The 17,933-nt window shown below is 48.1% G+C and overlaps 1 protein-coding gene across 1 annotated transcript in view; it reads left to right on the top strand.

Moving 5' to 3' along the window:
• The window catches only part of SYCP2 (synaptonemal complex protein 2), a 4,998,961-nt gene that overhangs the window by 819,154 nt on the left and 4,161,874 nt on the right, over positions 1 to 17,933 (top strand). The window contains exons 10-11 of the mRNA XM_085615168.1: positions 14,109 to 14,251; positions 14,332 to 14,384. Coding sequence (XP_085471294.1) covers positions 14,109 to 14,251; positions 14,332 to 14,384 — 196 coding nt within the window. The remainder of the gene's footprint in view (positions 1 to 14,108; positions 14,252 to 14,331; positions 14,385 to 17,933) is intronic.

Here is a 17,933-nt window from a genome sequence, read left to right as displayed (position 1 = left end):
GTATCACTATGGGTACGCATACGCGAGCACACCCATAGTGATAGTGAGCGTACGCGCGTGTGTACGGTCCGTATCACTATGGGTACGCATACGCGAGCACACCCATAGTGATAGTGAGCGTACGCGCGTATGTACGGTCCGTATCACTATGGGTGTGCTCGCGTATGCTACCCATAGTGATACGGACCGTACACACGCGCGTACGCTCACTATCACTATGGGTGTGCTCGCGTATGCGTACCCATAGTGATACGGACCGTACACACGCGCGTACGCTCACTATCACTATGGGTGTGCTCGCGTATGCGTACCCATAGTGATACGGACCGTACACACGCGCGTACGCTCACTATCACTATGGGTGTGCTCGCGTATGCGTACCCATAGTGATACGGACCGTACACACGCGCGTACGCTCACTATCACTATGGGTGTGCTCGCGTATGCGTACCCATAGTGATACGGACCGTACACACGCCTGTACGCTCACTATCACTATGGGTAGGCCTACGGCAGCACTCCCATAGTGATAGGGAACGTACACACGCCCTCAGAGCGAATGTACGGTGCATTTCACACATCACAGTGGTGACAGGCAGCACACAGGAAGGAATAGAGCTGACATACTTGTCCATGGATGGACATCAAGGCATTGTCTGGGCAGTACTACATGTGTGAGGCACAGGTGTGAAAGGCTATAATGTGGCACATTACTCCTGAGTTGTGAAGGCAATAGATGTATGGTGAGATGTGTACAGATGTTATGTGTGACGGTGCAATATGTGCCAGACATGCCCTTAACTCCTTTGACATGTGTGCATGTCGTACTGCACACTTGGGATGAGCGTCACTGGCATGGCACAGTCAACAACACACGCAAGTGTCCCCTGATGCCCGCTACAGGGGTTACCACACCAGACATGTGACTACCCACGGTGACCGATGTGTCTATGTCATGTATGTGTGGTGTGTTCACATTAGCTTGATGTTGGTGTTCCCTCAAAAGCATCTGCTGTTGCAGCAACCAACATGTGTCTGTGTGTAGATGGCCATGGCACACTGTTACGCACACCAGGCCACATGTGGTATCGGATGTAAGGTGTGTATGTATGCATGGGACACGGAGTAGCGTAACAAGGACCTGTCTGCATCCTCTCAATGTATGTGTGGTGAGTCATGACATGTACACCTTAATGGCAAGGTGTGTGGGCTGTCCTAGTGTAATGTCATGTGACCTGTGGCTCTAGTGTTCCGCTACCTGTCTCTGCAATCAACATCCTACTTCTTCTGATGTGTTGATGTATGTCACTCCTGTGTTGCGTCTGGCTGTTCACTTACACTGGGACACAGCTAGTTCCATGCCATGGGATGTTGAGGTTCACAATCTCCGTGTGTAGCTGGGTCTTGGTAGGAGTGTCACCTGGCAGCCATACGTGTCCAGGGCATGTAGCACATACCTGACTCCCTATGTAGCATATGTGTATTGACAGATTAACATGTGCTCAGTACATATAAATTGTTGTTGTAGTGCACTCACTCTTCCTTGTCACTTCCAAATTACTGCAGAGCGCCGCCTCTTCCCCGACCAATTCCGGACTTGGCTGACATGCGGGAGAATGACTGTATACGCTGCTACCGCTTCCCACAACCGTTGATTGAGGAGTTGACGGCAAGGCTGGCACCACACCTGCAACCGCTGCACAGGTATCCTACGGCACTGACACCCAAGCTGAAGGTAATGGCAGCCCTACATTTTCTTGCCACGGGTACTTTTCAATATACCATAGCTCATGTTGGTGGCATGTCCCAGAGCATGTTCAGCCGTGTGCTGCATGATTTCTTAGAGGCCATGTTGCTTCACCTGGATGAGTTCATCCATTTCCCAACTCCTGAACAGTTGACTGGGGTCAAGCGTGGATTCTATGCCCTGGGAGGGATGCCCCATGTCATTGGGTCCATAGATGGGACACATGTGGCTTTGGTACCACCACAGGCACAGGAGGTAGCGTACAGGAATCGCAAACACTACCACTCCATCAATGCCCTTGTGGTGTGTCTGTCCAACATGGTGATTTCACATGTCTGTGCTTGTTTTCCAGGATCAGCACACGATGCCTACATCATGAGGCGTAGCAGGGTGCCTGAAATGATGACGCAGCTGCGCAACGAACGAGCATGTGTTGTTGGTGGGTACACTCTGTCTGTCCTGTATTTGGCGTAGACTTCCAGCACGACCGCTTCTCCTGTCCTACTTATGTCCATGTGGTTTCCATGTAGGGGACGCCTGCTATCCCAACATGCCATGGCTGATCACACCTCTCCGCAACCCCAGCACGCCGGCCCAGCTCCGCTACAACACCGCCCATGGCCGGACAAGGCGAGTGATAGAGAGGACATTTGGCCTCCTGAAGAGCCGATTCAGGTGCCTACACAAGACCGGCGGCGCCCTCCCATATGCCCCGGCGAAGGTCTGCAAAATCTTCATGGTCTGCTGCATGCTGCACAACATGGCAGTTGAGAAAGCTGTGCCACTCATCCTGGATCAAGATGATCAGGACCATCCACCCGTGGAGGACGAAGGGCTTGGCAATGGGGCTAGTGATGTGGAGGAGGTGGTTCCGCAAGAGGACATCCGGAGTCGGCTCATATGCGACTTCTTTGCTGAGTGGTGAGTACCAGTGTCTGAGTGTGCACGTATTGGTCCCCGTGTGGCATGTGTTGCCATGTGTGTGTCCATCTGCATGTATGCCACGTGAGTCAGAGGTGTGTGTGGATGTGTCACTCGAGTGATGGTACCAGTGATGAGTGTATTTCCACAGTCATAAGTGTGACCTAGCATGTTGTCATCCTTACATGTGTCGAGTACATGCACATGCAAGTGGCTGTGCTTTTTGTGGCTGACTTCTTGTGTGTCTCTCATCCCCAGGTACTTGCGCATGCCGTCTGCTGGTTGCATTGTTGTGGCACTGCTATTCCTCATGGACACGTCATCGTGTGCTGACTCAGCGTTACACGCACGGACAAGTTTGGAAGTCTCCTTAGGGTAAGGGATGCATCAGGGGTGTATTGGGTGTGGCAGTTGTTTACGATGTGTGCACACTGCCCCTGTCGATGTTTGGTTCCTCTGCAGACATGTCGCATCACCATGGGACACATTACATGTAGCTGGATACACCTGAATAGATGGTCAGACTTGTTGACAGTCATCTGTGATGGGATAGTGGATTGTGATGATGGCATCAATGTGTGTAACACTTCCCTCGGACACATACATTTTGCATTGGCTTGACATGGTGTGGGACTTCCACATCAGAGGATGAATGGTGTATGGCAGCCTCTCCGTGAGCAGCAGGGGGTGTTTAGCTGTTACCCGACACTTGTGTGCCAGTTCCATGGCTATCACGTATTTGTGCTGCAGAAGGGGGGTTCCAGTGATGGACCCACATGTTACTCCACATGACCTGTGTATGTGTACTCCGAGTTGCCTCTGCATTCCGGGATACATGACTAATAAACGTGTCCCTATGCCTCCAAGGTGCCTCTTCTCAGTCAATGCTGGTGTGTTGCCACGGTGCATACGGCATGTCTGGCATGGTTTTCCGTGATAGTGGCTATGTGTCTATGTGTAGAGTAGCAAGATGCAAGCTGTTTGTGTGGGATTAGACTCTGTATTGTGCATGATGTCCATGACTGTGTGGGTATTGTGACATGTGCCATCCCCATGCATCCAACGTTGGCCAGGCCACCATTCTCTGCATCCACCTGACTCAAGCTTGCAGGACATGGTTCTGCCACCTGTCTACACATACCTGGGTGCCCCCCAGGACACTCCACATGATCCCTGACCTCTGCGCATGACTGTTGCTGTACTCAATATGTCTGTCGGCACGGTTGTGCGGCCACCCCCTCAGCTGGTTGGGCCCATCACGGGTGTGTATGGTGCTCCATGTCTGTCTTGCCTAATACATTGTGACCCATGTGTGTCCTGTGCCAGACTCAGGCCCCAGGGTATGGATGGTTGAAGTCATATGAGAACTCAGGCATGGTTAGACTTTACAAGACACATGTACGGTAATAATGCAAAATGTAGGCATCATCTCTTTATCGTGTAACTTTTTATTTGTGTTGGGGTACGTGTTGGGGGGGGGGTATGACAAGAGGGGCTTTCCGGGTGTGTGGAATCCAAAGTTCACTGGGGGAGTTGGTGTACTTGCCATTGGAAATCATCAGAGTCCATGCCACAGTCTTTGTCAACATTGGTCAGACAGTGACCAGCAAGTCCATGTGGCAGAGAATGTCTTTTGCTGATGTGCTGCTGTTGGTCCAGTGGGCCAGGTGCCAGGCCAGGTGTCCTGGGAGATGGTGCTGTTGCGCCGACCCTCACGGTCTTTTCCGTGGACGACCCGCCCTCCTGCGGGAACCCTCAGAAGCAGGCCGTGACGATGTTTGGGATGCTCCATCGGATGTCTCCTCCTCCTCCTGATCCCTCCCTGTGGGTGGTGATGTTCTTGGCCTGGTGGCACAGGGAGGGTTGCCCATGTTGTCGGCTATCTGACGGAGTGTACGGTGATTTCCCGTGAACACCGTCACAAGCTCAGCCTGTCTGTCCTCCACCGCCCTTGGTGTCGCAGTTGACAGGCATGTTGCTCCGCATGTTGCTGGGCCTGCTGGGTCTTGATCTCCTCGAGGGTCCCCTTCATCTCGTTGAGGGTGGACACAACCTGGCTCATGCCCGTGGTGTCCTGCCGGTATGTGTCCAGGATGTTTCTCACATGGGAATATACCGGTTCCGCAGCCAACTGGTCAGGCTCGCGCCTCCGCCGTCCTCCACTCCCACCACCCCTGCCCACTTGCACCTGGCCTGCCCTTGTGGGCACATCGGGTCTCCGGGACCCCTGAGGGGTGGCATTAGCGTTGTCGCCTGCCTCCTCCTGGGTGCCCGGTACACCGTGTCCCTCCTGGTCAGCCTGGCTGCGTTGTGGTGGTGGGGCAGGGATCCTGGGTGTCTCCTGGGATGTGGCAGGAGTGGTGGTTGGCCCAGTTGTACCTGACGCAGGTGCTGCAGGTGGTTGGACACCAGAGGGGCCAAGTTGGTCGGGGTCGTCCACAGAGTGGTGAGAGTCGTCGCTGCCGGTGGGATCGTCATCCCGCAGAGCCGGGTCCTGTGAGTCTTCCCCCCCAGTGTTGGGGGGTGATCCACGACGTTGACCTGTGTGTGAGAGAGACAATTTTATTTTTGTTCCATGCAACATCCATGTTTCATTCGTTTCAAAGTTGGCACATTTCCTCTGGGTATTTGGATATGTCTTGCATTCCACTCACAGTGCACTTGTGCATGGGTATGTCCCTTGGCCACAGCTTTTGAGACTTTACCTATGTGTGACACAGTCTTACTTGCTGCGTCAATTGTGAATGCAGTCAGCAGTGGAGTGAGCAGGTGTGGCGAGCCATGCATTGGCGCCTTCCGTGTTGCACTGTACATGGGCACATGGAGTTGTTCCACACACTTATATAATGCAGGTAGCTGGCGTTGTGCTCGTGCACAGGTTGAGACATGGCCCAGTGTTTTGCCATGGAGAAGAGAGGGGGATTCAGGCACTGGCCACCCTTGTCTACATGCACGCAGTCCACCTGCTGACGAGCAGACATTCCCACACCACCCAAGGCTGAATTGGTCTCCCTGTGTCTCCCTTTCTCACTCCCTCTCTGTCCCCCTCTCCCTCCCTCCCTGTGTCAGCCTCCTCCCTCTGTCCGTCTCCCTGTGTCTCCCTCCCCCTCTCTCCCCCTCTCCCTCCCTCTGTGTGTCACCCTCTGTCACCTCAGCCCAGCTTCCTAGGCACACACTTTTTGCAGATCTTTGAATGGCCCTTGGCTTGTTCATGTGAGTTTGTTTCTGATCTCCAGACACCCATTGGGTGTAGTGTCTGTGTCTGCGCTGCTGCTGTGGTGGTGTGTGCTGCCACTCTTTCACAGTGTTGGCTGTTCATTAGCTGCTGTCATGTGCAAAAAGTGCCTTCACCCCCATGTCTTAATGCAAGGCGTCCGCCATTTGCTGGCAAGTCTTTCATGTGTGGGGACACACTGTTTGTCTGGCTGTGACCTAGGCCATATGGGCAGAGGGCATTGTTGTCTGCTTCTGAGTTGCACTATGTGATTTTTGAGGCCCACACTCCCGCCATCCGGGTTACCGTGTCTTGTGTTGGTGTTTTCTGTGGCCTGTGACTTGGGATTGTCCAGCTGGGTGCATGGGGCATGGTGGCGCTAGTGGCATGTGCGTGTTTATGGAGTGTGGTTGAGTCATGCGATAGCTTGTGGTGGTTGCGTGCATGATTGTGAGTTTGGTTGTGGATGACGTTCCCCCCATGTGAGGTGAGTTGTTTGTGTACTCACCAGGCTCTCGGAGTCCTTCTACTCCGTCCACTGCCACCACTGGCAGTATGGCCATCACCCTCTCCTCCCAGGGATGGTATTGTATGCGTCTGCGGGGCGGCCCTCCTCCAGTGATGTTGGCCTGGTTGTGGTCGTCGGTCATTTTGGCTCGGACCCTCCTCCGCAGATCGTACCACCTGGCTTGGCATTCATGCCTGGTCCTTCTGGTGGACGCAACAGCATTCACAGCATCGACAATCGTCTGCCACATGGCTGTTTTTTCGGAAATGCTGGTCTGTCTGACCAATGTTCCAAAGAGGAGTGGCTCGACTCTGAGGATTTCGTCGACAAGGACCTCCAACTCTTGGCTAGTGAACTTTGGATTCTTGTTAGTGGGCATGATGAGGGGTGTAGGTGTGGATGGTTGTGGGGGGTGTGGGTGTGGATGGTTGTGGGTGTGGTTGTGCAGGTGTGTGTGTGAATGTGATGAGGGGGTGTTTGTGAAGGTGGTTGTCTGAAGGTGTGCAAGTGTAAGGTGTAGTAAAGGTTCAAGTATGGTGCTGTGGGTTGTCTGTGGGGTCTGGCAGCAGTGAGTCTGTTGCAAAGGCTCATGGTTTGTGTCTGTGGGCCCTTTTTATTGATCCATTGGTGGGTGTGGCTGTGTTTGAACTTTGGGTGGGTGTGTTATAAGGAGTGGTTGTGTTTTGGGCCTCTGTTTGGGAGTTTGGCAGTTGCAGGTCAGTGAATGTGTTGTATTTGTGCTTGTTGGACATGTTTTGTGGCTTTGTGCGATTCAAATAGAGTCTTCTTGTGTTGTTTTGCTTTGTCCTTGTTGTGTACGTGTGTTTTTAGCGTGTGTACGGTGTGGACATCAGCCATTTTGTTGTACAGTGCTGTCCTTGTCTCTGGCTTGGTACGACTCGTACATGCGCGATGTTGGGTGAAGGTGCTGGTGTTGGGGCCTGGGGTGCGCTCCGTACTTAGACTGTTGGGGTCGGGGTACGCTCAATACATACACGGGTGGGGGTACGGGCCGTACATACACGGTTGGGGTCGGGGTACGCTCAATACATACGCGGGTGGGGGTACGGGACGTACATACACGGTTGGGGTGGGGGTACGCTCCATACATACGCGGGTGAGGGTACGGGCCGTACATACACGGTTGGGGTGGGGGTACGCTCCATACATACGCGGGTGAGGGTACGAGCCGTACATGCAGGGTTGGGGTGGGGGTATGCTCCATACATACGTGGGTGAGGGTACGGGCCGTACATACACGGTTGGGGTGGGGGTACGCTCCATACATACGCGGGTGGGGGTACGGGCCGTACGTACGGGGGTGTACATAAACGGGTGGGGGTTCGACTCGTACGTACACGGGTGTTCATACACGGGTGGGGGTTCGACTCGTACGTACACGGGTGTACATACACGGGTGGGGGTTCGACTCGTACGTACACGGGTGTACATACACAGGTGGGTGTTCGACTCGTACGTACACGGGTGTTCATACACGGGTGGGGGTTCGACTCGTATGTACACGGGTGTACATACACGGGTGGGGGTTTGACTCGTACATACACGGGTGTACATACACGGGTGGGGGTTCGACTCGTACGTACACGGGTGTACATACACGGGTGGGGGTTCGACGCGTACATAGGAGGGCTGGGGGGTGGTTGGGCGTGTACATACGGGGGCTGGGGGGGTGATTGGGCGGAGAACATACGGGGGCTGGGGGGTGTTGGGTGCGTATGCAGGCACATGTCTCCATGGTTGCTATAGGAGTTCGGTGCGGACGGTGCTTTTTCCATCCGGTTGTAACATCGGACGCACGGGATGGATCGTACTTCAGCGGTCGTACTTCACTTTTCACATTTGTACGGTAATTCGTCCGGGGACGTGTCGGGCACATTTTCCGACCCGAGGACGTGTGAGGAATTATTCCCAATGCGATTCGTATGGACTTTTTCCCATGCGAATCGTAGTTGGCAGTTTGTACGGCACTTGTACGATTCGTACAGTAAAAAGACCGGATACGAGACGTACGGGGAAATTTTTTACAGGATCGTAATCGCCACCTTAATCTGTATTGCAAGTAATTCTACGTCCTCAACTATGGATGTGATAAGCATTATGTGGGCCGCACCATCAGTAAGGTGAAATTGTGAATATTACAACACATTGGAGCAATAAAGAATGGTGACAAGAGTTACCCCATGGCCTGCCACTTTGAACAATATCGCAACCGATCATTAACAACATTCAGTTATTGTGGAGTTTAACACATTCGGACTCACCCGAAGGGCCATATGTAGGTAGCATACAAGTTACCACTTCTTAAATACCGAACTTTACCGATTCGGTATTTAAGAAGTGGTAACTCGTATGTAGGTAATCATTCGGTAAATATTACCGAATCGGAGAAATTCGGTAATTACCGAATCGGTATTTACCGATTCGGTAATGAGGCATACCTTCCCATTGATTCCTATGGGCCCGGAGGCCCATAGGAATCAATGGGAAGGTATGCCTCATTACCGAATCGGTAAATACCGATTCGGTAATGGGGGGAGCACATTCAAGGGTGGCAGGGCGTCACATTGACACCCTGTTGCACCCCTGATTCCTGCATGTGTGCACATGTGTCGCACATACATGCCCTAAGGGCATGTATGTCTGCCACATGGCACTGTTAGTCCAGCAAAATATTGCTTTTTGCAATGAATTTGGTATTTAGCACCAGCATGGTGCTAAATAGCGAATTATTTTCCCTACACATCACTCATTTGAGTGTCACCTACATCTCATTTCAGGATTCGGTATTTACCGAATCGGTAAAATTACCGATTCGGTAATTTTACCGATTCGGTAAATTACCGAATCCTGAAATGTTCCCCCTACATAGCAAAAGCCTAAATACCGGTCGGTAACGGGATATTTACCGAAAATCGGCCGTTACCGACCGGTATTAGGCTACCTACATATGGCCCAAAGATAGGTGATCGAGAAAAGGAATTGAGGAAGGCGAAGGTTGTGCGAGTGTTGAAAATGATGAAGGGGGAGGTTAGAAGGGAAAGCATTCTTCCTCATGCTATCAGACCATTTTTCCAGGTGGTTGATGATTTGTCTGTTTTCGGAGGTTGCTTGTTGATGCGTAATGAAGCATTTGTGCCTCCCACTTTTTTAAGGTCATGTCTCATCGGGTTGGTGGATAGAGGGACATTTGGTTCAGACTTTAACCACAAAGAGGGTAAGAGAGAGATTTTTGTGGCCTCTAATGGATGCTGAAATCAATGAATGGATTGTACGTTGTACTGGTTTGCAAAGATTTTGAGAAACGTCTCGGGAGTGGGTTTTGGACAGGTGCAGAAGGAGCAGCATGTTTCTGAGGCCAAGGAAGTGTGGGAGAAAGTTTGCCTTGATTTTATAGGGCCATTTTCATTTTTACCAGATCTGGATAGGTTTGCAGCAGTACTTGTTGATGCTAAGTCCAAGTGGGTGGAGGTTGCATTCATGCGGAACATTAACACCACCTCTACAGTTGATTTTCTTAGTGATGTGTTTAGGAGAGAAGGTGTACCTTCAGTTATTCTCACTGATAATGGCATACAATTGAGGCCAGTTGAGATGAAGAAATGTTTGGACACCTTGGGTGTGAGGCATGCCTTTTCGTCTTTGTACAATCCCCAGGGTAACGGCCTTGTGGAGAGAATTAATAGGCAGGTTAAAGGGACGATGCAGTTGGCTTGCAGTGCTGGGTTGGCTGTGGAGGGGGCTGTCAAAGACATGCTATGGGCGTATCACACTACTGTTAGCTCCTCTTCAGGGAAAAGTCCTTTCGAAATGATGTGGGTAAGGCATCCAGGGACCAAGTTGGTGCCTTCGTTGATTCGTGAGAGTGTGACAAAGGATCAGATAGGATGGATGGAAAAAGTTTTATTGCAGTTGGTGATTGCGTAAAAGTCAAGCCCGGTGGTGGTGTGAAGGATCTGACCAAGTTCCGTGGCCCATATAGAGTTTATGCAGTGGGTGGAAATTGGGTGACATTAGATAAAGTGCAAACCTGGAACATCAGAAGGGTTGCCCTTTACCAGAAACAGGGAAAAGTGTTGAGGAGTTATGTGTGCGATGAGGAAGAGTCATGTTCGCCCTTGATGTTCATGAATGATCGTGAGTTCACAAGTGACTGGGGTGGTGTTATGTCTCAAAGTCCTTCTAGTGTGAGAGGGGAAGATGGGTCGAGTCAAGTTATCTTGTTCCTACTGATAATCTGCTACAGCAAGCGGGTTATCATGTTGACATTGTTCCTTCTGACAATCCACGAGTGCAAGTGGTTCCGGGAAATAGGAGTGTAATAAGTACTCCTCATGTCAGTAGAGAAATAAGGATGAGGAAGCCTCCCATACTTTAAAGATGATGTTTGCCCTTAACTTATTCACTTGTCTGTTATGCTCTTATGGTGTAAGATGTTTGTATTTATTTTGTCTTTTCTTCTTTTCCCCTCTGTCTTGGGCTGCAAACTTTTGGGTGCTGTCTCACCATTAATATGTATTCCCTCTGTTTCTTTGGTGACTTTGTCTGTTGTTCCTGTGTTTCATGTTTGTGAATTTGTTACTTGCTTCTATGTTCCCAAGATGGGGAGATGTGTTATAATATGCTTGGGTAGCATAAGCTAGGCTGATGTTTTACTCACACCTATGACATACCTAGGTTCTACCCATGTCATACTTGGAATGTTGGTTCAGGCATTGTCAGTCGGCTGCCGTGCTGTGCTTGGCAAGAGTGTGGTTTGGGGTCTCATCTTTGTACCAATAAAGTACGCTCTTCGTGTTACCATTCAATGGTGAAGCTTCTATCATTTGCAACAGAACGACTAGCGAACTTGATGCTCGGGGCCTGGTGCAGCAGCAGGTGGGCCCTACAGAGTGCTCAGCCATGTGATTTAAACTAAGTGACATCATCATGGGTATTCATATCCTGCCGTGCTGTGCCCAGAGCCCCATGCTCTTCCAAGGTGACACTGACTCAGCCAGGAAAACATGCTACACTACCAGTGCCGCTCCTCTGATACCCTGTCAGGACTGTCACCACATCCGCACAGTACTTGGTGAGGAGTTAGTTATGTGTACTTAAGGCATCGTTACTTCAGTGCTTTAACATTGCGCATACGGATGAACCAAGCAGCGTGCAAACGTTTCGTCATTCCGACAACAATGACCTCTCTCGTATTTGAACAAGACAGACTTAAGACAGACTTAAGACAGACTTAAGACAAACTTAAGACAAACTTAAGACAGACTTAAGACAAAATCCTAACTTTACTACTACTAAATACCTTCTGTGAATACCAAAAGTAGTAAGTTTAGGATTTTGTCTTAAGTTAGTTCTGTGAATCGGGCCCATAGAGTGCGTTGTGCATGCTCATAATGGTGGAAGCCCAAAACTGTACATGCTGGCCTAATCCATAGTGTGCGAGGGCTATCATAAGGAAGTCAAAAAAGACAAAATGATGTGGAGTTTCCTCCGCACTTGTTAGAGTTACGGTATTTTACAACCCATTTTATACAAAAAATATTTAGCTGCAGAATCCGTACAATTTGTTGTTTATTTTTAGTGATGTCAGGACGTCGGGCGCAGGGAGGTCGGCTTTGATCTGAGATCATAATTGTTTTTTTCTTTCTTAAAGGACCTTAATCCGCACTGTTCTTGTGGCAACTAAATAAACAAAGTACCACCTTCTCTCAGTTGATTGTGTGACCATTGTACTAAGTGCAGCAGCATGATCGCCAGTGTGGCAGCATGTGCGCTGCAGTTTCTTTCTCTCCGGCACTGATAAACAGTCACTACCTGCTGAGTTCACCCAGGATCAGCGTGCACAGGTGGTCAAAGCGCTAAAAAAGCATGACAGTGCATTTTAATGCGTTGATACGGACCACCACATTAAAATGCGTTAGTCTAACACCTGATGAGTGGTCCTTGGTAGTGCTGCAGGTTGTGGCTTTAAACTAATGTAAACAAACAAAGGTCACCAACAATGGAAAAGAAACTCGGTCAGAGTAGTACAGTGACTGCAACTTTAAACGGCGCAGCAGTGATTCATACATTTAAGTAATTACCAATCATGTCTGTCTTCTGATTCCCAGGTGGCAGGTTGGGCTGAGCAGGGTGGCAATCAGGCTATTACTTCAACATTTTTCCCTCCACTCAGATGTATGGCCAACAGGGGTAGGGATGAGTAGTTGTAACAGTTACTCAGAGAGGCACTGACTTGTGAAGTGACCTGGAGGCAGGTTGTGGCCTGGGGCTAATGGAAAAAGAGGACGCATGGAAGGGAAAAGAAACTTAGGGCCTGATATAACGTTTGACAGGTGGGTACTGCATCACACACATGACAGATATCCTGTCATCTTTATTACAAATGCCACAGGATATAATGCACTTGTAAGTAAGTAAGTGCACTTGTAATAATGTAAAATATCTGTTGCATTTGTAATGGACTAACCCTTCTTCCAAGATCTAAATCAGGCACTTAGGGACGGATTTGAAGTTTAGCGAATGGAGTAGTGTCCTTTAGGATGGTGGAGTACATTCCCTCTGCCAACATGAGGGTACTTCTCTCGCCATATTTAGAGTTGCCCCCTGGCTCAGCAGACTTTATGTTGAAAGGAACCGTCGTCACAGCAGTTCCTTTCAATGTACAAAAATGTTTGGTGTACTTTCGCTGCCGATTTTGACAGACATACTCCAAACTTTTCCAAGAAATTTGTTTATCAAACACTTACTACCAAAGTGGGAGTTTCTTATTAAAAATAAAAAAACTAATGACCCCCACTCCCTAGGAGTCTTTTGTTTTTCAATAACGTTTTTGGAAATCAAAACCCTTTGAAACTTTTTGTGTACGTCCATAGAGACCGGCATTTACAACAGAGTACTCTGTCTCTCAAACTCAAAATCAGGGTCTTGGATACAAAAATACAGTGAATGTATGTGCATTCATGCACAGTTACTGACTGAACTTCTTGTAGTGTCCATTCAAGACCGGAGATAACTTGAGTTGTCTGAGAGCCAAGGTCCCTGCTTCTTCTTGCTTGCTCACAGAGGTATTTAATAGCAAGTGCAAAGGAGTGCAATACCAATTAATTGGAAAAGACCTGCTCTACATTAGGTGTCAATACAAAACTACGAATTATATGATGTTACTTTGCATGCGTTTACAATGCATACCTTTACAACATGGTCAGTACAACGACTTTGTTGTTAACACGCATACCATTACAACGCAAGTCATTACAACGACTTGCTGTAGGGGTGCTGGTGTTTGGAATAGTATAATATACTATTCCAACTCCAGCCTGTGCAACAGTAGGGAAGGTGCTGGATTTAAAATCCAACACCTAAAGCCCCCTACAGAAAGTCATTGTAATGACTTGCGTTGGAATGGTATGCGTGGTAACAACGCGGTTGTTGTACTGACCGCGTTGTAATGGCACTGCGTTGTACCGACAACGTTGTAAATGCAGTTTCCCCAAAACTATCATCTGATAATTTAACCTACTTTAGGGGTTACTTGATGTTGATTTATCCTGTTAATTACCTTATTGCCTTTAATAAAGATGTTATCACATCCATAGTTGATTCTCAATATGTTGTTACATTTTCCAAAATGCACTGTATATATTCTATGCAATCATTTATAATTGTGCATCCATTTCATTTTAATATTTATTTGATAGATTATGACTTGCAAGTGGCCATCACGGAGGCTTTGTGCAGAATGACATCAGAGAAACAGAGAGCAGACTTAGCAGCCCAGTGGTTTCAATTGGATTTTGTGGCAAATGCTTTTAAGGGAATCAAGGATACAGACTTTGAAACGGTACGTTTGAAAAAATATATCCATTGTCATGTCGTGAAAAAATGAATTGGTCATAATGTTATTTTCATTTTATTAAATAGGACTGTCGAAAATTTCTTAACCGAGTGAATGGCATGTTAGGAAGCAAAAGAAGGTAAACATTTACATTTTTTCATATAAAGACATTAAAAGTATATGCAAAGTTGGTCAGGAATAAGCGGACCAAAGTACCTTTCTTCGGTTTCATGAAATGTTAAGTGGCCATTTCTACTCCATTAAATTGTTTTGTCTTTATCGCATAAGACAGCAATGTTGTGATATTAGAAATCTCTGATGTGATCTGAAATAGTAATACATTTTCTGATTAATATTCTGAGTCCCATAGAAATCAAATATTGACAGTGAAAACAAGTAACATTTTTCAGTGTAGTGAGGAATGTTAATATGCAAAGACATAAGACCATGCCACTACTTTGAAGATGACTTTCTGCAGAGGAGACCTGAACTGGCAGTTCTGGCTGGACGCTTCCTGTTGGAGCTCCTGTCAGAGCAGACCTAAGTCTGTTTTGCATATGGCTGGTTCCTGTATGAGGTGGCACAGTGGGCAACAAATGATGGATTAGAATATGGCTAGAGTAATTACTAGTGGCTTCAATTTAGCCAAGCATTTAATCCATCACTGTTTTTTCTCAGTGAGATGCCCTAAGTGTGACGGAGATCCCCCAAGTGCAACTGGTAACCCCAGATGTGGATCACGTGCTCACTGTTCCAAAGAACTCAAGCTGCAACTCTCTCAAGAGGCCAAAATATTTAGCCTCTAAATTTATTTTCTTTGTCATTATCCTGGCAAGGCGTGAGATATGCAGGGCCTGGAAAGACGTAAATGCCCCAACTTTTACGGAATGCCTGAAACATATCATTTTTACGAGCGAATCAGATATGGCCTGTGACAGTACAAGCTACAATAAGATCTGGGCGGCCCTAGTGGGATGGCGAAAAAGGTAACGGTGGTCCTATGATTTTGCCCGGGCACTGTTGGTTCTTAGTCTCCATAACAACACTGGGTCCTGTCGGTAGTGCGAACTGGAGAGGACTAGGAAAACAGTATCAGCTTGTGGGATCTCCATCTTCCACTCTCTTTACGGGCCTCGGAGCCGGGGCTGAAACAGGTTGGCCGTCTGAGAGGGGGGATGTCTTGTTTCCCATCAAGAATGCCCTTCACATTGTATGAGGACAAAAAATAAATACAAATAAGAGGCCAAAATATATTGAAACCAGTAAGAGTTTGCTTATGTTCCCATTCAGAGGCAACCCGGCCTGATAGTATAAGCTGCAAATTTTCATTTGAAGCAGAACCAGTTCAGCATTGCATATGCCTGGTTCATGTTTGATATGGCACAGTGTGCAAAACTATTATGGATTGAAATGTGGCCTGAGTCATCACAGTGGCCAATTTCAATTGAAGCATCAGCGTGTTGTTTGCTGCACTCAGTGCCCTAAGAGCGATGAGTATGCCCAGAATTGGGTCCCATGCTCACTCTGCCAAACGACTCAAACTATATCTCATTGATGAGGCCTAAGTAAGCCGAAGCCAATCTGGGGTTGCCTTTGTTCCCTTCTAGACAGTATAAGATCAAGGGTGATTTGTATAAAGTTGGTCTCTGTCTAGAATGACAGAGTGGGCAAAAAACAATAAAATAGACTGTGGCCCCAAGCGATCACCAGTGGCTGAGATTGATTCCAGCCTTCCTTCCATCACTTTATTTGTTGCTTGTATGTGAATGCCAGCAGGTTGGAGAGGGCATGTCTATGGAGCCCAGCTCCAGTGGGATGATCTGTAACAGTAAACAGCCCCGGGAACAGAAAGACTTCGAGCCATGAGAAGGAGGAGCAGTTGCTCATGACTGGTTCTAATCCCTTTGAATCTTCCTTTTGATCCAGTAGTGTGGATTTGCGCTCAGGGGTTGCTCTCCTGTTGCAACCCGTCAGCAAGCATCCCTAAGGGAGCGGCTCAGCTAGAAAATGGAGAGTCTTCCCTTTCCAAAGGTATATCTTCTGTCCAGATCGGTATTGGGAAGGTCTGAGATGCGCCCCATAACACTCATCAAACTGAAAGCAGCCAGAACATTAATCTCAAAGTTTTTCAGTTTCCGAGTTGATGATGTCAACTCGCATGGTGGGATGATTGTCGTCAAAGCAACAAAAACAAAAAAGACTCAGGCTTCATCAGTAGCTTTTCTCTTTCCTCCCCATGTGGGTGTAAATAGGGAAACACTGTAATGCGTGCACCCGAGAGTTTCCCAGCCCAGGTAAGAGCAGGTGTCTTTCATTTCCTCCGCTCTCCAGAGGTGCTATGGACACATAAAGGTCATGTCCTCTGCACTTAACTGATTTCATAGAATTCCATTTATCCCATTGCTCCATTTATTCTCACCCAATGAAGATTGTACAACAGAACAAAGTAAACAAAATGGTTCTAAAGCTTCTTTTCAAAATCATATTTTTTGAGCCATCCTTTGAAAAAGGTTTTGTTGGAACATCCTGCACTGTTTCCAGAGATGCCCCTATGTTGGTTCTGCATTTTTTCTGAAATTAAGAATGTATTGCTTATTGACATACTGAAGTACTGGGTTTTTAAAACCCAGCGGTGCAGGGGAACACACCCTAAGACTTCGAGTTCTTCCTGTTTCAGACCCACAGAAACACAGAGTCTTCTAGGTGAAGTCAAAGATCGTATTTATTGGCTGCAGACCAATTACAGGTATCCGAGAAGTACAACACAATGTATGTTCTCAGGAGACTGCTTAAACTTACAGAAACGGCCTTCTCCTTATATACAAAATATCATGCTTCAGGCACACATTCCTCGTTTTACGATATGGTCATTCATATGTATTCATTACAAACGAAAAGGCAGAGTCATGATGACCATCCCACATTCCAGTTCAGCCAGCCCACAATTATTTACCCAGCGAGGCTCAGATCCCACATCAGATATCAGCAGACCCCAATAAACACGGGCACCTCCTGTTTGTAAAACAAGCCATAAAGCAGGAAGAGTCAGGTGTGAAAGAGATTAGCCGGAGGCTTGTGTGGGATGAAAAGGCTTTATGGTGTGTCAAACCCTGATGCTAATCACAGGTGGCCGTAGGACGGGGAGCTCGTGAGACCGGACTGACCTGGGGCGGTGGAGCCAAGTCGCATAGGTCACAGAGAAGTCAATGGAAGGCACATGTGTTCTCAAGGCCTGTACTTGTCCTTAATGTGTAGCCTATGTGAGGGCAACCATAAGAAGGCCACTGCTCCAAGATGGAACCCACGAAGTCAATGTGTAATATCGTATACAAAGTGCATTTATCGATAACACGTTATGCAAAGCACTTGTACATACTGCATTGGCCATTCGCGGTTCGCTGATACCGGAATAGGCAGGGTAGGGCCCTGCCTCCTACGCGGTCCCAAATTTTAAAGTACCACAATACAGGCTTGAACAGTGTTTCTACAGGGTGTGTCTTAAAGATTCACAGTGCCCAAATAAAAAGCATAGAGTCCCTTTCTTAGTATATCCACCTCATATAAAAAGACCTGAACTCTAGCCAAAGAGGTGAGAGTACCCTCAGTGTAACCCCTGCCAGAAGCTATCTCACCTCAAATTTCGACTGCTTGTCGTGTGGGTGGGAGTGCTGGACCTTTTCTTTTACTT

The sequence above is a fragment of the Triturus cristatus genome, chromosome 7, assembly GCF_964204655.1.
Source record: "Triturus cristatus chromosome 7, aTriCri1.1, whole genome shotgun sequence".
In the NCBI taxonomy this organism is placed as follows: Eukaryota; Metazoa; Chordata; class Amphibia; order Caudata; family Salamandridae; genus Triturus; species Triturus cristatus.
This window is presented reverse-complemented; position numbering and strand designations above follow the sequence as displayed.